At 38.8% G+C, this 21,189-nt stretch overlaps 6 protein-coding genes across 7 annotated transcripts; 4 read left to right on the top strand and 2 right to left on the bottom strand.

The window, feature by feature from the left end:
- Positions 1–1,476: 1,476 nt before the first annotated feature.
- On the bottom strand, positions 1,477–2,867 carry LOC128261366 (uncharacterized). Its single transcript, XM_052995030.1, has one exon. It carries the CDS (start codon positions 2,691–2,693, stop codon positions 1,704–1,706), a length of 990 nt encoding a protein of 329 aa, XP_052850990.1. The 5' UTR covers positions 2,694–2,867; the 3' UTR covers positions 1,477–1,703.
- Positions 2,868–3,056: 189 nt separating this feature from the next.
- Positions 3,057–3,505, top strand: LOC128262092 (uncharacterized). The gene has a single exon (XM_052996143.1). The coding sequence runs from the start codon at positions 3,080–3,082 to the stop codon at positions 3,503–3,505; it is 426 nt and encodes a 141-aa protein (XP_052852103.1). The 5' UTR covers positions 3,057–3,079.
- A 2,295-nt stretch (positions 3,506–5,800) lies between these two features.
- On the bottom strand, positions 5,801–7,547 carry LOC128262551 (uncharacterized). The gene is made up of 2 exons (XM_052996876.1): positions 7,263–7,547; positions 5,801–7,193 (listed from the first exon to the last, which is right to left on the bottom strand). The coding sequence occupies exons 1-2, from the start codon at positions 7,429–7,431 to the stop codon at positions 5,923–5,925; spliced, it is 1,440 nt and encodes a 479-aa protein (XP_052852836.1). The 5' UTR covers positions 7,432–7,547; the 3' UTR covers positions 5,801–5,922.
- Positions 7,548–8,981: 1,434 nt separating this feature from the next.
- LOC128262482 (probable proteasome subunit beta type-2) lies at positions 8,982–10,234 on the top strand. 2 transcript variants are annotated; one of them, XM_052996762.1, is made up of 3 exons: positions 8,982–9,141; positions 9,196–9,754; positions 10,153–10,234. In XM_052996762.1, exons 1-2 carry the CDS (start codon positions 9,051–9,053, stop codon positions 9,738–9,740), a joined length of 636 nt encoding a protein of 211 aa, XP_052852722.1. In that variant the 5' UTR covers positions 8,982–9,050; the 3' UTR covers positions 9,741–9,754; positions 10,153–10,234. The 2 variants fall into 2 exon arrangements, with proteins under 2 accessions (XP_052852722.1, XP_052852721.1); XM_052996761.1 differs by lacking the exon at positions 10,153–10,234 and adding an exon at positions 9,806–9,881.
- Positions 10,235–10,339: 105 nt separating this feature from the next.
- LOC128262481 (odorant receptor 23a) lies at positions 10,340–11,535 on the top strand. Its single transcript, XM_052996760.1, is given in 3 exon segments — positions 10,340–10,847; positions 10,850–11,057; positions 11,112–11,535. Coding segments are annotated over 3 exon segments (1,137 nt in total). The 5' UTR covers positions 10,340–10,342.
- Positions 11,536–11,559: 24 nt separating this feature from the next.
- LOC128262484 (probable proteasome subunit beta type-2) lies at positions 11,560–13,114 on the top strand. Its single transcript, XM_052996763.1, has 2 exons — positions 11,560–11,770; positions 12,240–13,114. Exons 1-2 carry the CDS (start codon positions 11,674–11,676, stop codon positions 12,773–12,775), a joined length of 633 nt encoding a protein of 210 aa, XP_052852723.1. The 5' UTR covers positions 11,560–11,673; the 3' UTR covers positions 12,776–13,114.
- The last annotated feature ends 8,075 nt before the right edge of the window (positions 13,115–21,189 follow it).

Below are 21,189 nucleotides of genomic sequence, written 5' to 3'. Positions count from 1 at the left end.
AGAGCGCCCTGACCCATGTTAATGGCCGATTGACACGCCACTTGGCCTTGATAGGGCTTTTAGCCCGCCTGGCACTTGACTGCTGCTACCCGAAAAACAGAATGCTCCACACTCTACCCAGGATGAACGGTGGGGGAAAGTGCTGGGATAGGGGGTTTTCCCACACTAGATGAACGAGGTGCTAAGCGAGCGTGCTGATTGCTGCCAATTTTGATAAGGAGTCCGCATTAATATTTCCCTTGCGTTGGTGTCTACCGTTTTGTCCAGTCCACTGATATACTATATGTGTAGCTATGACTCATTAACACCGCGAAATTCACACCTAGCACTGAAGATAAGTCAGGAAATTACACAAAATTATTCCGCTCTTAAGTTTCTAATGTGAATCCTTAAAATACACGATTTTTTTGGTCATTAAAAGATATGTCATTATTATACGTATTTATAAAATATTTATTGGCAACTCGGGGCTTTCAATAATATGGGTCATATTTCTACAAGTTTTTAACAGAAATGCCTAAAATATGTTTAATTTTGGTCCCTTAAAAATATTTTATTACCAAAACTATTAGCAGTAATAATAAAATTATAAAAAAAATGTATCATTGCTCTGTTACTACGATTAATAAACCTTTATTAAAACAATTCAAATTTAATATTTCGGTCCTTGAAATATAAATCTAAATAAACTATAATTAATTGTGGTAAAAGTGCCAATCAAATAACAATTTTTTTAGTCATTAAAAAAATAATGAATTATAATAAATTTAAAAGTATCTGCAGTATAAACTTATTAGGGTAAAATTAGGTGATATATCAGTATAACAGAACAAGAAAAATGCTTGATAAATAAATAAATATTTTGACTTTCAAACTTTTAACCTTTGTGCAAAAAGTACTGATCTATTCTTTCTCTCCTTGACATATAAATCAGAAATGAATTTTAACTGATTTTCGTAAAAGTACCAACAAAATTAGAACTGTTTTTAGCACAGATCTGGATAAACCGAAGATAAAACCAAAAGGATGGCCGACTGCACTAACATGTTCAGGTGCCGCAAGGCAGTGATAATCCTATCTGTGTAGCCATATCCCTGCTAATGGGAAGCTGGTCAAATTTGCTGCCACATAAACAGGCAAATAAAAGAGCCATTTGGTATACATATCTCCATATTCATAAATCTGCTGGCCAGCAAAGTTCGTCTAGCCACGTCCATACATCGACATTTCCACATGCTCCAGGGAATTGTGGGTGGATGTGTGAAGCCAAGTTCGAGGGTTGTTGGTTGAGGGTTTTGCCTGCCGACTAAATCAAGTGTCTGTTCGGTGTCAGTTTAATTGCAAACGTAAATTGGATGCTGTCATTTGCTACGTTTTCATTTGTTCAAAAGTTGCTAGATGCCCAGATGCCAGCCCTGCTGATGCTGAATCTGTGCAGCAACAGCAGCATCAGCAGCAGCAGCAGCAGCACCATTGACTTTTGCTGCCATCCCATCCGTTCTGACGGACATTGCTGCCAGCTGCTGCTCCAGAATCTCTCCTCCACTCGAATCTGCCCCCAGAATGCAAACGTTGCACAAATCCCAGCTTTGTTAATTGGACTCATTTTGGTAGCTGGCAGCTTGTGTATTTTAAATTGGCATTTCTGACAGGCCACTGGAAAAGTCAGAGCCGTCTTTACATTTAACACACATTGAACATGGCTACAGCATTTCTATTTCTATTTCGACTTCCTCCTCCTCCTCGTGTTTCTCCTGGGCCAGCTGCTCCTTCTTATGGCTAAGTGTGTCCCAGTCGTATATCTTGTCGTTGGTGATCTTCAGACTGTGGAGTAGATCCACAAAGGATCGAATGATGGCCTGGTAGTTGGGCTGCTCCTCGAAGCCCAAGGCACGGCTGTAGTCAATGAAGTGGTAGAGCTCCTCGGGATAACCAAGGCACAGGTCGTCTAGCCGCGTGGACATCTTCATCTCGGCTATCATCTCGTGCTTCTGCATCTTGGAGTTGGCTTTGAGGCCCTGCCAGGGCAGGTTGCCCCTTAGGAAGTACATGATGACATAGCCCAGCGACTCCAGGTCGTCCCGCCTGGATTGTGTTCCTCCAGTCAGGGCATTTACGGAGGCGTAGCGCGCAGTGCCAGTCAAGTGACTGCCCATCATGTGCCGTACATGCTTGTTCTCCACCACACTCCAGTATCGCTTGGCCAGGCCCAGATCTATTAGGTATACACGATTCCTGGTGTCACCTCTGCCCATGAGGAAGTTGTCGGGCTTGATGTCGCGATGAAGAAACTTATGGGAGTGGAGGAACTCCACCCGTTCAATCATCTGCTCCGCCAGCATGAGCACCGTTTTCAGGGAGAATCTCCGTTCGCAAACGTTAAAGAGGTCTTCCAGCGAGGGACCCAGCAGCTCCATTACCAGCACATTGTATGTCCTGGCCGCTTTGAAATGGTAGACCCTTGGAATGCCAGTGCCATGGCGCAGTATGTTATACAGCTGATACTCGAAGCACAACTGCCTGCTGCTGGCATTACTTTGCTCGATCTTCAAGGCCACCAGGAGCCCCGTCTGGCGGTGCCTGGCCTGGTAGATGTCCCCAAAGGAGCCGGAGCCCATCTTCTGGTTCACCACGTAGTCCCGGATGCTGAACGAGGGGCCCAGATCCACGTCCATCGGCTGCTCATCGCTCATTATGCTTGGAAAACTAAAAACAAATCACTTTTTGTTCTTGAAAATTTAACTTTAGTTCACGCACAGCGTGGTAGTGGCTGATGTTATCGATAAATTTAGTTCGATTAGGGCCTGTCACACTGTCAAGCTTTTTGGGGCTATTCGATTACAATTAATTAATAAATAAATAAAAACGAATAGCAACTACTTAGAAAATATCAAATAAACAAATGATTTTAAGTATAAATGCTTACAAAAATGTTTGTTAAACATATTAAAAAAAAGCTGCTATCACACAGAAATTTAATTCTGTAGATTACCAAAGTAAATAAAATAAATGTATCTAACAAGCTTACCTTTGCTTTTGAGGACATAATATTTAACTTTATAAAAAAAAAAATATCAAAATGTCGGCAGCAAAAAACGATCTAAAGAACTCAACAATATCCCAGGAGTTTATATTAATGCGTTCCGAATACGACTTAAGAGTTAACCAACTGGAACGAGATGTTTACGAGTGCGTCAGAATTCTAAATAAAATTAAAAGTACTAAGAATCTGAGAGCATATAAAAATCAATCGGAAGCCGCGAAGTTCTTAACCTGGGAGTTCAACATGAAAGATTTTCCAGTGGAGAACATTACCATCCAGCTCAAAGACGGCCACGTTTATCTTCTAGCCTATAAAAACGATATGGATATCAAAAGAGAAATTTGTATGCCCGAGAATGTGGATAAATCGAAAATATCAGCCATATTGACCATGCGTGGTATTCTTACCATATCGGTTCCAATCGTTTTACCACTTTCGGATAAACAAAAGCTTATGTTTTAATTTTTTTAATTTTTATTTTGTATTGTATTTTTTTTATTGTGCTTTTGCGATTTATTATTTGTTTTAAAAGAAAAATAATAGAGATTTTAAAATTATAAATTATAACTGTTCCTATAGTTTACTGTCACTATGCTGAGGACTAGCTCTAAGACACAGTCCCTTGGAAACTAGGTCCCTAACTATGAATCAAGTTAATATATATACACCACTTCTCATAAATATGTCTGTGGCTTAGAGAAAGGTGCCCAGCAGACTACACATTCTGGCCTGTGGAATAAATTTGGATTGAAATTCAGACTGGGTTGGCTTATTGTACTTTCGGGAACACAGGGAAATATCTTTATGTGCGAAGTGGGTCGAAGAAAAGGCCTTGGAGACTCAATTCGCTCGTCGGTTCTGAAGCTCTCCATTAGCTCCCGTTTCAGTTCCTCCACAAAGCTCCTTCGGCAGGAGGATTCCTCATCCCAATCGATTATAAATTTTGGGCAGCAAAGATTCCGTCGGATCCCAGATTGCTTGGACTCCTGATCCTCAGCACTTTGAGTACTACACTTTGGATTGGGATCGGGATTGGAGGTAAGTTGTATTTTCTCTAGACTTCGGCTTTTATTTCTGGTTTGCGAAGAACCACTTGAGCTTCTATTAATCTTTGATTGAGAACTTTTGGGTGACATTTTTAGAGCAAATTCCGGCCAACTGCTAGTTTTCCTCGGAGGAACTTCAATTTTTCTATCATTGTTAATTGGAAAATTGTGGCTCTGAGATTTGTGGCATTCACTCTCACTTTTACCGTCTGTATCCTGATTTTCCTGTGAGCAAAGCGATGATCCGCTTACTAAACTTCTGGGAGAAGTCCTTTCATCGTTGTTTACTTCCTTTAAACTTGACCTCTGGTTTGTATTGCTTTGGAATAAGGTCGGTGGTCTGGAACACATTTCAATGTTATTTGGATGGCCGAAACCAGGTCCATAAGATCGGAAACTATTCTTCTCTATTCTATCGGGAGTCCAGCAATTATTGTGTTCCTGTTGAGGATTACAAGACTTGAAGTGGCAAGTTAAGCTCCATTTGATGTTGTTGCGTTGGCGGGGGCAAAAGTTTTGCGGAGGTCTACTTATGATTAAATCTGGTGGCTTCGAAATGGCTTCAATGCTTTTTCTATTATATATATCCTTTTCAGATCTCCCAGTTCTTTGATTTATAGAAGAACAACTTTCTGAACTGTTCGATGTGGAGGAACAAATATTTTGAGGATTTCTGACATTCCTAAACTTATTTTCCTGACTAGCAGAGGAATCGCTTCCAAGCAATGTGCTAACGCTAGATTGTGTTGATGAAGAAAGATTGGGTGATATACCTATTTCATCCTCCAAATTTAAATCTGTTTTTTCTGTAAGATCATTACTTTTGCTGGATAAGCCATGACCTCTTATAACTTTGGATGATACAATCCTAGGGCTGCCTGTTAAACAAAATCTGTTGCTTGAATCGTAAGGCAGACATTTATTTGACTTGGTTTGATTGGCTCTTCACTTTTAAAAGGACTGCCATTTCCGCTGGCCACGCGATCTGATACTTTGCAGGAATTCCCATTCCCAGGACACAGATCACCACTGGGTCTGAAATATTGACTTGTTCGTTTACTTAATCCACGATCATAGTCATCGTTATTTACCTTCGAGCGGTGGTTGGCCGAGCTCAATACGTTGTACATGGAGTATTCATGGTAAATATCATTATCATTTTCGGGCAGCTGGATGCTTTTTCCCCTGAAAACTGTGGGGTAATGGCATCCCTTTCCCATCCTGGATAAATCTTTTTGGAATACATTTTCCTTTGAAGGAACTTTTTTATTTTCCGCTTTTAAAGATTGGTTACTTGACTTCGGTGAGTTTAAAGCAGAATCGGTCTTTTCGTTGTGATAACAAGTTGGGTGAAATTGAACTTTAGAATTGTGGTTAAAAATCTTCGATCTTTTCAAGCAAGTTTTAGACTTTTTAAAAAATTTCGACATTTTTTGCCTCAGCGTATTGCGTTTCCTATTATGTTCAACATCATAATAAGATGGTTCTGGTGTAAGTAACTTATGCGTTGTACAATTGTCATCTAAATAACATGTTCCCTCTTTTGTTTTGAAAGTTGAGTTTAAATCACTAATTAAAGCTTCACAGCCCGAATACGATCTTTTTGGTATATATTCACTTTTTGGCCTGTGCTCCTTTTTCTTGTAGGGTATATCAATGGTGAAAAAAAATGAAGATGGTGTTTTGGCGCTTTCACGAATTCTATGTGGAATCTCTGAGCCCACATTTAAATTCTTAAACTGAACAAAGTCTACAGACTTCTTACGATCAGCTAAACATTTACGATAACTCCGATTTTTGTGACGATCAGATTTATCCAAATATTTAGGAGGTTCAGTTTTTAAAGCTCATCTGCGGACTGAGGACTTCATTTTTGATGTTAATAAGGTTTTTTCTAAGAGGAATTTCTTCTGTAAAATATTTTTTAGAGGTGTTGGGCACGGACCGCTCTCCATTATCATGAATGTATCTTTTTCTAGAGGACATTTGAGATGTATTTTGCTTATAAATTCTTTCGCCTGGGTCGTTAAAATGCTGCTCATATTTTTTGGGCGGAGCAAGACCTAAAATATCTTTGGGCAATGTATCGTGTTTAATCGTAGATTCTTTAGTCTCCGCATGCTGATTGAAACTTTTTCTGGGTATATTTTTCTCTGGTTGGTGATAGCTTTTGCACCTATTGTATTTTATTTGGGGTGCTCTATAAAGTGGCATATTCTCATTTTTGAATTCCGACTTTCGTTCAGTTTCATACATTTTTGAAGGATAGTTTAAAGAATCGGTTATATCCTTGTATGTGGATTGATTTACATATCTTTTGTACTTAGGTTGTGGTTTTGGAAAAGGTTTCCTTTGTTCGTAATACTCTGTGTAATCGTAATGATTTGATTGTGCATATTGGTTTTGGTAGATTTTACTTGGTTGCTCTTCGTAATTTTCTTCATAATTATGGTCTGGCACATAGGGTGCCTGATATCTATTCCTATTTTTATATTCTTTGTAGTCTTGAGTATTATAATTTAAAGCATATTCGGGTGGCAAAGATCCTGAAGTTTGTCTATGCATTCTTCTTGGTCTATACTCGTAACTTCTTGATTGTGGATCTCTATAATCTCTTTTATAAATATGATAAGATTCTTTGGGATGACGATAATATCTTTCATAAGGTGCCGGTATGCGAGATTTTCGATGTCTTTTAGTATAGGGACTTTCATCTTTGAAATACGTATTTGGCTTATGGTAATGTCTCGGAGCTTCCTCTTCTTCAGAATATTCAGAAGCTACCTCGATCCTATGGCAGGGTTCCGCTTCCTCGTAGTATTCAGGATTTTCATTTCCATTTTCGTAGTCTGGAGAGAAATTAAAATTCGCAGAATCTATTGAACGGTATGGGGAAACCGAGCCACCAATACCCCTTCTAGTTTTAACAGTTCTATAATGAAAGTGCCTAAGACTGTCGAAATAGGCAGCATTATCTCTTCTGCGTCGCTTATAAATCCCGTGATCGAAATCATCATGACTGTGAGCATAGAAATTATATGGTGCCCCACATGACATCGCACTTTCCGTAATTGGATTATCCAATCCTCCGCCGGGATTTCGTCCTGTTTTTGTGTATAGTATTTGTACATTTGAGTTATTAGACGCTTGGGAAATGTCGTTAATCAACTCACGCTTTTCATTGCAGTCCGAGGTCCTTGGCGTTGTAATCTCGTTTCGGCGGTCACAGCTCACTCGCCCCGAAATATCGACATTGAAAAATATTAATGTCCGCTTCCATTCGTCCTCATCCTTGGTGTTCTCAAATCGGATTAAGCTCCGGTTCGTCATCGTAAATGTCATTTTCACCAGCCCCGGAACTCATGCTCCCCCAATCGTCGGGAATTCAACTGCAAATTTAATTCATATCGATTGTTTGTTTATGTCAGTTTATTATGTTTTTTTTTTTCATTTGATACTCTTTTCAAATATGTAGGCTTAAATTAATTATCACTTCGTTGAGTTGGCCAGAAGGAATATTCGACTTTTCAATTTTTGATTACTTTTACTATTTTAAAACAAATGCATGGTATTGCCAAAGGGTTAAATTCAATTTTTAAAAATAACACATATATTTTGTTCTATAGAATCTACATTAATAAAAAACGTGGTTATAAAAATAAATATCTGACTTTTTAAAATATCATATTCAATCATAGTATTAAATACAATACATATTGAATTGCTTAATGAGAAAAATATTAGAATTAAAATAGTTAGCATTTGATTTAAATGCACATTTTGTAAGTTAAATATGATCAAAGATGAACATTTAAGGGACAAATATTTAATTGATTACAAAATACTACTACATTTTATACCAGTGTAGCATTTTGTTATACATCGCCCTACAATAAATGTATTTGTGTTATAGCCAAAATGAGACCCTCACCCTAGATTCCTTGAAGAACCTGAAATCAATGTAAGCCCCGCGACCAGCAATCCATTTTATAAACCCAAAAAGCGGCATTAACTTTTGCTTGCTTCGCAGTTTGCAGCTCGCGCATTTAATTGCAGGATAAATGCCTGAAATGGCAAACACAAAGGATGTGCGAACGGCAATGAGAATCTGAATGAGGATGAGGATGGAATGGTCGTCATTACTTGAAGTGTGCTAGAAAATATGTTTTTAATTGCGGAAATATTTCCATTTCACAAATAGATGCAATAATTATTCAGAATGGCGCGAATTTCCATCACATTAAAAGTGCAGACAATGGGGGATAGTAAAATGCAGCTAACGGATAATGAAAATCGTGTTCAAGTGCGGAAATGCTGAAAATTATTTCAATGAAACACAACTAAGTGCTTTTTAAGTGCCCCTAATGGTGGCACAAACCAAACGGAAATGGACGCAGACGAGATTGGTTGGGTGGCTTGGTTTTGGTCGAAGGAACGGAGAAGTGGGAAGGACTTTGGTGACAGGACACGCAGGATACTTACGACCCCCGAACATTTTAAAATGCAATGAGAATGCGACATATGCGTGGTGTTATATGGTGCGAAGAGTACATCTGTAATTCAAGAATACTTGATTTTAAGTAAGTTATTATATTTTCATTAATTGATGGATTTTCTGTAGTTGTATTTTAATATTTGTAATTATTTGTATTTTCGATTGGTTAAGCTTGTATTGGCCATTATATTTTATTAGATTTGTTTAAATTTTTATTAATTTTTAAAAAAGGTTTTACCTCTTAACATATTGTTTAAATTTCATAATTTAAAAAAATCTCAGTTAGTGTAAAGCTATATTCTTTATTCATAATAAAAGTGTAAAAAATCTCGATCTATTAAACAAAAATCCATTAAAATCCGTTGTTAAGGGTTAAATTATAAAGAAGGCCTGGGAATCGGGCACTCAAATATACAAAATATTTAACTGCAAATCTCACACCTAACATATTTAAGAAATATTTAAAATGGAAACGATTTTGGGCATTAAGGGACCGGACTTCGTCATGTTGGCCTCGGATACCATGAAAGTGAAGTCGGTGATGTTGCTGGATGATAGTGAGTTGCTACTAAGTTATTTAAAGAGTTATCTTAAGGGGAATATATTCATAGACAACTCAAAGATCTACCGCCTGACGGACTACTCTATGCTGGCAGCTGTGGGCCACGGTGGCGATTCGCTGCAGTTCTCGGACTTTATTCTCCGTAATCTGGAACTCTACAAATTGGCCAATGGCTATGACCTCACCATTCGCGGAGCGGTTCATTTTACTCGGACCAATTTGTCCGCCTATCACAGAAGTAAAGTGAGTTACGAGGTGGCACTTTTAGTTGCCGGGTTCGATCCGTCTAGTGGTCCAGAGTTGCACTACATCGATCAGTATGGCTCCTCGGTTCCCATAAGCTTTGGGGGCCACGGATCGGGCATTAAGTTTTGCACACCCATTTTCGAGGAGTTATACAAGCCTCAGTTGGACCGGAGGTTCGCCTACAATATCATCCAAAAATGTGTGGCTGAAATCCATAAAAGACTCGTGATCAATTTGCGTAACTTCGATGTGTTCATGATTAGCCGAGAGGGCATTACAAAGCTGGATCACATCAACCAGCAGTCCTTGAGAGCCGAAGTTATGGGCAATCCTTCACCACAAAGTTAAAGCATGAAGAAATGGTCAGTAACTTTGTCTCATTTTGTATTTTTCTAATATTTAAATTAAACCAGCAAATTTTATTTTAAATGAAAGAAGTGTTCGTGATTCATTCAAATGGGCATCTATGGGCAATCCATCAACAAGAAGATAAAACTTGATAATTTTTATATATTATGTTTTTTTATTTAAAAATTTTACATGAACTAGTAAATCTTATTAATTTTTTTTATATTTAAATTAAACATAAACTAGTAAATGTTACTTCAAGTTAATAAAGCCATTTAGCTTCTCATTGAATAAAACACAAACAAATTATTAGGACTTTAGGGAGTAGTGTATCACAAAGATCAATATAATTTTATGAGTTATCAGTAGCTGCATATTATTGATTAATTAGAATAAATTCACCCCAAAAAAGGTGGCCTTTTTCCCAAGTTTTGGCTATGGCTCGGTACTGTCGATAAAAAAGCGACCTTCTAAAGCACGATAATGATTTAATTTGCCAGTTAATAACCCCCGGCAAATTGTGCAAATGGCACAAAAAGGTGCTATAAAATGGGTTACCACCTGGCAGGGGTAAATCAGTGAAGGAAAATCGGGAACTCGAAATGGAACTCAGCGGAACGCCAAGAATCGACTACTTTCGTAAGCAGGTGTTGGCTTGGAGAATCGCTGGCGCCTTTGATCTCAGCGAGGGAAAATACTGGAGTTGGGCGATGTTGTTAAACATGTTTGTATTTTTTCCAACGACCATGCTGATGATGTCGCTGTTCAGCAACGAAAATCCGATGGATAACAACATAAACTTCAGTCTGACGGTCACATCGCTTGCCACGTTCCTAAAGTTCTCGATCTATGTGACCCAACTGACAAAATTGGTTGAGATTCAGGAGTTAATTGCGCAACTGGATGCCCGAGTTTCTGGAGAGGATCAGCTAGTCCGCCACCAAAAGATGACCCAGAAACTGCAATGGATGTCCAAGCTATTTATGGTTATCTATCTATTTGTTATAATGAACATAGGGATTTCGTTTGTTTTTAAGAAGGAGAGAAGTTTGCCATTACCCATGCGACTTCCATTCGACTGGAAAAACTCGATGACAGCCTCATTTGGTCGTTGTTACTCGAGGAAATTGGAATTTTCTTTCAAGTCCTGGTGAATTATGCTGGGGACTCCTTTCCACCTTCAGCATTGTGAATGGTTTCCGAACAATGCCAGCTACTGATCCTGCGTATCTCAAACATTGGATATGGTTCGAAGAGTCATAGGGAAAATGAGGAGGATTTGCTTAACTGCATCAAGGATCAGAACACACTCTATCGGTATATACCTTATATTTATCTTTCATTTTTAATAACTATTTATATCCCTAATAGCTTGTTGGAGGTGATCCACTCCTTTATTTCCTACCCCATGCTGGTGCAGTTTTTCGTGACTGGCATTAATATTGCAGTGGCCAGTTTTGGCCTAGTGTTTTATGTGCGAACTTTGGCGGAACGCGTTTACTACGTGTGTTTTCTATTGGTCTTCACCGTGGAGACCTTTCCGCTGTGCTATTATGGCACCATGGTGAAGGAGAGCTTCGCAGAGCTTCACTATGCGGTTTTCTGCAGCAACTGGGTGGATCAGAGCCCCGTCTACCGAGGAAACATGCTGATCCTGGGGGAGCGGACCAAGAGACAGCAGCTTCTTCTCGCCGGCGATCTAGTTCCCATCCACCTAAGCACCTTTGTGGCCTGCTGGAAGGGAGCCTACTCCTTTTTCACCCTGATGACCGACAGAGATAATCAGGGTTCCTAAAACTCAAAAAACAGTAGCTGGGTTATTTTACTCAAATATAAAAAAATCAAGTAGTAGCACACATTACATAAGTAGCCACAGAAAACACACGCAAATACGCACGGTGGATAAATCACTTTAATCAAATTTATTGTAACCATGGCAATGGAAACTATTCTGGGGATCAAGGGACCCGACTTTGTGATGCTCGCTTCGGATACGATGCAGGCCAAGTCCCTGATTTTTATGAAAGATGGTAATTATACGGGATTTGGATTAAAGTTAGCGATTAATAAAGCTTAAAATGCATGCCTTCTTTCAAGAGAAAATATTAAGACACCAACATACAAAATAAACTTTTGTCAAAATTTCTTGTTCAAGTGGAATTTAAAGTTTTATTTATTAATAATTTAAAATGTATACCCGTTACCAGTGGATTGTTATTGCATGCAGTCAGATATGCCTTCATATTAGCTTTCCATAACATCTGCCGGAACATTTTGATTTTAATTGACTAAAAGAGTACTGATAACTATAGTTGGGGTACTCAACTGCAGTGATTCTTGTTTTAATATTCGTTTGATTATATTTTTTTAAATATTAATTTTTTTTTATATTTAATGGGATAATTATACCTTGTATTTAAATTATTTGAAATATATTGAAGTATTTAAATCAGTGAAAAGAATTAGATTTATATTGACTTATTCTCACTTTACATTTAGATCAATCAAAAATACACCGCCTCTCGGACTTCAACATAATGGCCACAGTGGGCGATGGCGGCGATACGCTACAGTTCACGGACTACATATCGAAGAACCTGCACCTGTACAAGGTTGCCAACGGATATCACCTGAGTGCCAAGGCAGCGGCCCATTTCACACGGAAAACACTGGCGGATTACATAAGAACGAACACGCGGTACCAGGTGGCCATGCTGCTGGCAGGATTCGATGCCGTCGAGGGTCCCGACCTGCACTACATCGACTCCTATGGCGCCGCTCAGCCCATCAATCACGCTGGCCACGGATGGGGCAGTATGTTCTGCGGCAGCATCCTTCAGAGATTCTGGCACTCGCAGCTCACCCAAGCGGAGGCCTACTCCTTGATGAGGAAGTGCGTCCTGGAGATCCAGAGGCGTCTGATCATCAACCAGCGGAATTTTGAGGTCTACGTGGTGGACAGCAAGGGAATGCGCAAGATGGAGGCCATCAATCCGGGATCACTCAGCAAGGAGGCGATTAGCCTGTGCTGGTAGAGCTGGAAACATTTAAATTCCATCCTAATGCCTAATAATTGTGCAGTTGCTTTTTCGGCAAACTTTCACTGCGTTGCTCGAACAATTTCCCAGGGATTAGTTGACGTGACCGGCTTGGTTTTGAGTGGGTGGAAGCGATGTTAGTGGGGCTACTACATGCCATGGTCGACTGCCTCCGTGTATTAGCATATGTGGCCTGCTCTTGTTCGCCCAGTGAGCCATCTGCCTGAATGTGGGTGGCTCTGTATTTGCTTGCGCAACAATGAAAAAAGCTGCACTCGAAAAAAATTATAGTTAGGATTATTAAAAATATTCTTTGGAATGAAAAATTATTTTTTGTTTATCAATATTTGACTAAAATTAATCATTCAAATGTTTTAAAATGGTACAATGGTACCATATATGCAATATGCCAAAGTTTGCTACAAAAAATAATTTTTAGAATGTTTTTTTTAAATATAATTTCAAATGATGTTTAAAATTTACAAAAAATATAGTAGAATTTATTAATATAACTATCTTATCTTAAAAAGTTGTACAAATGCCATAATTTAATTTTTGTTTTCAATAGATGAATGTCTTGGAAGAATTAATAAATTGTTTATATGTAATGTTTGTTATTCATTAATGTATTCTACAGTTTTAAACATTAACCCTATTATTGTTATGAAAAATTATTTTTATGCGATTTAATAATTCAAGCCCAAAAACATTTTGATTTGGTGTTTAAGAGATGTGAATTCTATAAAACAAGAAATCTTAAATTTGTCTTGATCTGTAATTTATTTCCAGTGCATCCTTCTCATATATATGAAACGTTAACTGCTGCAAATCGGAAGCAGAAAAGCCAACATGTCTCTATTTCCCATTTGAACAGCAGTCCGTCAGGCTGTCGTTTGGTTTGGTTTGGCGAAGTGAAGTGAAGTGAAGGGAGTCGTCAACAGAACTCATAAAAATGAGCACAGATTGCTGCAAAAATGCGCCGCATTGTTCGTTGCTTAGTTGAGGTCTGAGTCGATGGTTTTTTCGAGCTGCCAGCGTTTTTCCCGGATTTCTATGCCATCCAGCGGGTTCTGTTTGTCTGCCAGCCGTGGCAGTTGCCATTGCTAATTGGCCGCACATGACAAAGTATCGTCAATTGAGTGGCTCGCCCACTTGCGGTGATCGGAACCGTGAAATGTCAACAATGACAAAGGAAAAGGCGGCTGTCGTGGATACCTGATGCTCCCGCAAACAGGCAGACTTTAAAAACCTTCATTGAACTCGGCAATTAGCCCTTGAATCTTTAAAGAGATACCTCTTAAAAATCAAAGAGTAGGTCTGGCAAAGTTTGACTATGAACGAAAATTAGAGCTTTTGGTAATAATTTGTGTGCACCGTAATTCAAAATCATTCATAAATTTTTGAATTCATATTGAAAACCAATTCAAATATTTATTATCCACAGCACTAAAAAATTGTAATTATTAATTAATTATCAATTTATGCAATAGTAGAAAAATAAGTATAAAAAATATCAATCACATCATGCATAACGCTGATAGAATTGTAATTGATTTATTTAAAAAGCAATAAAATTGTAAAGGCTGTGAAAAACCAACATATTATCGCTCTTTTCTTTTGGTTAAAAGTTTTCCTGTCGCACTGAGAACTTTGGTGGGGAAAACTTTTGACATGTGAGCGTCTCAAATGAACGCGCCTGTCTCAGGACACCTGTCTCTCCCTATTTTTTTTCCTCCTCCACCTGAAGCTGTGAAATATATTCACATCCTTGTAGGGAAAATACTTTGGTGGGTGGAGGGGGTTGGAGGCCAGGAAGATAATGTGCTTGTAACCCACGTGTCACTCCCCCATTTGCCACCCCACTCCCCCTCCCCAAAAAACATTCCCTGCCGCAATTTGTGACGTTTAAGGGCGCAACGAGGCAGCGACTTCCTGACAGGACATTAACTTCCTCGCATCTTCGAAGTCGCTCCATCCGACTGTCTCACTGTTTGCTGCTCTCTGTTTTCTCTGTTTTCTGTTTGCGTGTGACGACTCTGATGATGATTCATGATGATGATCCTTGCAGTTTTCCACGCTGTCATTTTTCATGGCCTTGGGGGGCGGCGGTTTGGGGGCGTGTCCTGGGTTAGTTGCCGTTTTTCGACAGCCTATTAGTTTTTATTATTTGCTGCAATTAGTTTTTCGGCCTCGACTGCTCGTCTTCTCAGGCTCTACCCGCTTATGACACTTTTCTGCACATTTTTCAACGGAATGAGCGTCATCTGTTGCCGCCGGCTATGTGTTCTAGAATACACTTGGAAAAAATGATGAAAAAAAATAATATTTATTTTTTAGTAATGGTTTTAAATATTTTTGTTGACATTTTAGCACATTACAATGTTGCTTGGCCAATGACTACAGAATTTATCAACCAAATAATGACATACTACATACATTTATTTCTATAAACATTATTTTGTAGACTTCACGCTGTTAACGTTGTACTCCTAATAATTTTCTTAGAACTTTTTCCCAAGTGTAGCTGCTGAATCTGCTGTTTTTCTCGCCGGCATTGACAAGAGCCAAACAATGGCCGCTGGCTGGCTGGCTGTCTGGTATCTATGATAAATTATGGCCAAAAGTCAAAGTCATCAATCAGTGGGCCATGTTTTATTTGCCGCCCGTGGCCATTTGCCATTTGTTTGGGGCCAAAACCAGTGGCATATGCAACTGCAAAGGGAGGAGGGTCAGGGGTCGAGTTGCTCCAGAGTGGGAAAAAAAGGATTAAATATAAATCGCAGATGCGTAGACGACGGACCACCAGGTGTCGGTGGCCGGGCGACAAGCATTTCGATTTAATTTTCATTAAAATTCAGGCATTAAATATGCAAAGGGTAAACTGCGGCAACGTCCAACGTCCGTTCTGCCCCAGCCAAAAGCCCATTAAAATTCCTTAAAGACGGGCTCGCCAGGTGACTCCTTTTCATTCTCGAGTGCTTATTAAAATTGCAAAGGTCCAGGATTTGCGGACATTATGATGCGGTGGCTGCGAATTTATGCCGGAGAGGTCGAGGCCGACATCAGCTGCGTTCTCGTTCCTCGGCTGTTTAATTATGCATTTTTATCTGAAAGTCGTTCTGAGGCCAAGTCGTTTTTCGTTACGAAAAAAGGTAAACCGCTGCCACTTTGCCACTTGAGATATGAAATGACTGCAAATCCACGGGGTAAGCCAAGAATATCCGTGGTGGAGCGTGAATAAGCCGGTGGCTTCTCGTTGAGTGACAGATATCCTCCAACGTAGCGTATACGCAACGTTGTGATTGAAAGCAAAGCACCCACGTGTTTGTGTATCGATTTGGCCGCGCTTGAGCTTGGGTATTGATGTCGTCGCCACCAGGAGCATCATGTATCCCGCCAATTGACAACTAGAGTTGCAATTAGGAGCTCTGACAATCCCTTTTTCACCCTTCTCCAGAGCTCCATTTTCAACCACCGCTGCCACAGGATTACCGAATAAAAAAGGAAACTTTTTACCAGAAACACCTACATGCACGCACTGGAATCGGATGGAGGTTTTAGTTATGCTGGGGAAATGCCTTGGGGAAATTACCGAAAAAAAGCAAATGTCTTACGGAAACCTCTGTTTTAAGGCTCTCAGTTTATGGCACCCAGTTACATAATTTAAAAAAACCCTAAAAAAGGTTCCAAATTGTGTTTTTTTTTACCAGTTATGTTTTACTACTTCTTAATACTTACTTTTTGATTCTTAAGAAAGCTTATTTAAATTATTCACTATATATCTTATTCTGATTTATATCTTATATTATTTAAATCTAAAAAGTAGCTATTGCCATGGGATTAGCCAACTGCCAGAAATTGCTACTACCATAACAGTCGAGTCACCGATAAACGGCCTATAAATCACCCACTTGGCCGGCGATCGCGTCAATATTCGCCTCTTATGCAACCAATTTTATTTCGTTGCACTCGACGGGCATAAATCACGACTTCTGATGGCTGAAAACGGCGGGAAATTGGCTGAGGATGCTGTTTCTGCAACAAAATGTTGCCGGCATTAAACACCAGCGATGGCGTAATTTATGGGTGTGTCAGGATTCCAGGCTCGCGATGCCCGGAGACAGATGTGACATCAGCAGTGACCATCGTGACATTAATGCGGCTCTCCGGGCGTCAGCTTTCCAATGCTAATGGATTGCCATCGCGAAATTGAAGATTAGGCCTCTTCAGGACTTTGAGTTTGTCAGAGCTATGCTAACCTCTTTTGCTAAAACTTTTGAAAATTTACAAATTTTGTGGAATAGTAAATATAAATAGAAATTTATTAAGGGTGTGTGGTGTTGAAGTCAATACGAATTGGAAATTAGAAGTAAATTCGTAGACTAATTCTACGACTGTAGACATTTAAATTTTGAAACGAATTTAAGTTGTATACACATTATATTTATAAAATGCACTGGAATTACTTGCCAGAATATATATGTATGTTTATCCAAAAATATTTTCTCACCTCCTTTGATCCTTTTAAGCCAACATTTTCACGCGACCATTGTTCGGCGAAAAAGTCCGTATGTGGCCATGTGATGAAGTCCCTTTCCAGCAAAACCATTCCAAGTACATCCATGTTGATAATCCCTTAGCTCGGGCCACTCCACGCACTGCAGTCGAATAATAAAAAAAGGGGAAACGGCGCATAAAAAGTTGCAGTTAAACTTTTCAGCATTTGTCAGAGTCAGAGGATTTGTTTGCCTTTGGGGCTGGCCAATGCTAACATCCTGCCGGCATCCAAAGCCTGCTCCTTGGAGGAGTATGTATCCTCCTACCCGTTCATTTGTTTGTTTATTTTGCTCGTTCCTACCACTATTTGTTTTCTTTCCAATTTTGTAATTTCAAACTTTTTCTATTGATTTCTTGGCACGCATGAACACCTTCAGCAGAAACGACAGCCAGCAAAGTTGCCAAGTTCCCTCGAGAGAGGGGTATCGGTGGGGGATTCAATTTAAGTTGCGGGACTCCCCCATGATGACCATGCGTGGCAGCAGTGCACACAGGAAAAAGAAGGGAGTCCATAAAAATACTAAAAAAAAAGCGGGGGAAAAAGGAAGTAAGGAAAAGAGCGAAAGGACGAGTGGGAAAAGTTTCCAATGCACTTAACACTCTGTTTCGCAGGCGATGGCTAGAATCGAGGAAAAACTGTCATTGGCATTGGCAACACATTTATTAATGTGTCAATCGGATTGAAGACTTTCCAAAGCCAACCGAAAACGATAAAGTTTTTGGACAGAAAAAGATCTTTGGTTGAGGATAAGGATTTTATGTTCGGAAAAAATTATCAAAAATTATTTTTGTCACTTGTTACTTTTACAAAGAACTTTCAAAAGTCTTAGTAATTGATTCTTGACTTAGATAGGAACGTGTTGGCTAAAAATATATTTTCTAGATATAATTACGAATGTATTTATAACAAAAGAACAATTTGTTTGAAAGAGTATTTTCTTAACAAGCTTAATAATAAAGCCCTGACTTAATATCTTTTGAAATAAAATTCTATAAAATTAAATCAACAAAATCAATTTCTAAAATCGGATTAAAGACTTTCTTAAGCCAAACGAATACGATAAAGTTTTAAGACAAATAAATCACAAATTTTTTTCAGTTTAAGGGAAAACTATTGACAATTGTTTCTTGTTTCATTTCGTAAAAATTATTGATCTCAAACATTTGTACAACTACAAATGCCTCTAGGGATCTTAATCAATTTTCCAGCTGAAATAAAAACATTAGGAAGCACAAAATGATTATACGACCCGTCCCCGAATCCCCGAATCCCAGAACCGAAACCCATTACCTCTCCAATTCCCAGCCGCAAAGGAATTGTAATTATTCGAATTGTTACTCGTCGCTTGCCCAATGACTATTAGCTAAATGAAAACATTGCGTGTCGGCGACATTTTATTCGAGTGCACCCACCAACAACCACAACCGAAAAAAAAAAATGGAGAAAAACCCATCCGCCCCAATGCTTTATTTGCTATATTTCATGCCTGCCTGCACTTATCTCCGATTGTCCATCGCTGGGGTCGAAAAAAGCGTCGACTGACTCCGACAAATGTAATTTGGCTTGGCCGTGGCGCTTCGATTCCACTTTATGTTCTAATTACTTGCACAACACAAAAACGCCACTTCAATTTGAATTAGAATGAGTGGCCTGCGGAGGTGGTTACGCCCCCCAAACGACTCCAATTCGACCCATTCCGGTTAAACCCTTATCCTGGCCACAGTTGGCGCCACAACTTTTAATTACAGCAGCACAAAATTGCAGATGCAGTGCCGCGGTCCCAAGGCCCCACTTTCAATTCCATTCGCATTTACATTCGCATTCCCATTCCTAGTCCAAATCCTATTCCTATTCCTGTTCGAAATACTCAAACCCCCGAAACGAAACCCCAAATCCAAAAGCATATTAATTGCGCACTGCGTAGGCGTCGCCTGTAATGGTCTATAATCGATTTAAGCACGGGCATTATGTGGGCTAGGGTCTAAATTGCAATTTCGTGTATGACAAATGGGTTTACGGGCTTCTGCGAAATACACTCTGAAATATTTAGCACACAAAAAAATATATAATTATTTATAACGTTAATTACCTTACATATATATATATATATAGTGAAGAACCAATTTTAATTAAAATGCTGTCTATTTGACTCGACATCATTTTTTTTTTATGGATCTCAATAAAGAAAAGTAACCAAATGATTGTTTTAAATATGAATTCATTTTGAAAAAAAAGTGAATTACCAAATGAATCTTCAAATAATATATAAACGTTAAGTACCTAACTTTTCTAAAAAGTCAAGTTATAAAATATAAAGTTACCAAATACAATCTTAATTTGCTTAATAATATATCCTCAGTTCAATATCTTTTTATTATAATTCCAAAAAAAAAAGGTACTTTCAATGCAAAACAACCACGTACCATTTTGTAAAGTGTTTTATCTGAATTTGTGAAATAGGCAAAGCCAGGCCAATGAAACTTAAATCGAGCCAGCTTAGTATGAGCTATTTTTGCATATTTTCTGCACAAAGGAAAAAACCAATCGATATTTGGCCATTGAGTCAGTGCAGTATCTTGGCTGTACATCTTTAGTTATTTGATTATTTGGTAATTCCTCACGAAGTTACCTTCCAATTAGAAGCTGTTGCGCGTTGCAATTGACCATCAAAGTCAGTCTGTCTGAGAAAGTGTGCTTCCAATCTGCATGCCCACAAGTGTGTGGGTAGATGGGTGTTTGGGGTGGAACGGTCTGAGATATATATATATATATATATCTGCAGATATATGGAGTAAACCAGCCAGGGCTCGTTATTGTTGCCGTTGGCTTCGCCGTCAATTGCAGCTGGTGGTGGCTGCACCACAAAATTCAACGCAATTTGTAAAATGAAATCGATTCAATTGATTGTTGACTTCGACAAACACACACGGACACACACACACACACACACATACCCAAGGATTGTATAACCCAAACAGAGGGAGAGGGACAGAACAGGACCATCATCCTGCAAATTGTGGGTGGACGATGGTGACAGGTGTCTGAGGGTGGACGTGTTCATATCCTTGTAGTCCTGCCATACATACACACACACATATATGTATATACAAAGAGCACACAGTACGCGTGTGTGTGCACTGCACTTTGCTTGATTAAATTTCAATATTTACTAAAATGTCGCCGAACTCTTTCTGACAGCTCTGTAAATTTCATAACCGGAATCGACATAAAATATGGTCAACTGGGTGTAAATATAAGCTTGACAAGCGCATAAGTTAACTCAAATGTCTGGACGTTTTTTCATCCAGCGCCTTTGTCGCTGGTAATTTGTAATAGTTTGTCATGTGCTCAAAATAACAACACAGCAACAAATGGGCCATAACCATCTAGATTTTATGGCTAACTGATATGCGGGCCTTGTAAAGTGGCATCAGATGGCCAATGCAATTACTCAGCCAAATGAAAGATGGGATTAACGCTTTGCTTTCGCCAATCAGAGTGATTCATTTGCATCCATAATTCCGAATTATAAAAATAAATGAAGAAATATTTCATTCGTTATTATATATTCATTCGCTGATTGATAAATGAGAGGCAATAAAACACCTTAATGGTGGGATGACAATTCTTCTGGCATTGGGTTTTAGGTTGCGTAATTAATGCATTTTTTATGTGGAGCGTATTTAGTAAAAAAGCATGCAAAGTAAATAAAAAAAAGTTCATTTAAAAAAATTAGTTATAAAATAAATAAATAAATAATACCTCAGTCATCCTAATTAATAGATGTTTTATAGTTTTTCACAAACAAATCAAACGAAAATTAAAAATTAATTAAAAATATTATTTTTGTAAA

Source organism: Drosophila gunungcola, unplaced genomic scaffold (genome assembly GCF_025200985.1).
Source record: "Drosophila gunungcola strain Sukarami unplaced genomic scaffold, Dgunungcola_SK_2 000001F, whole genome shotgun sequence".
Lineage (NCBI taxonomy): Eukaryota > Metazoa > Arthropoda > Insecta > Diptera > Drosophilidae > Drosophila > Drosophila gunungcola.
Note: the sequence above shows the minus strand (reverse complement) of the source record. Positions and strands in the feature narration are given on the sequence as shown.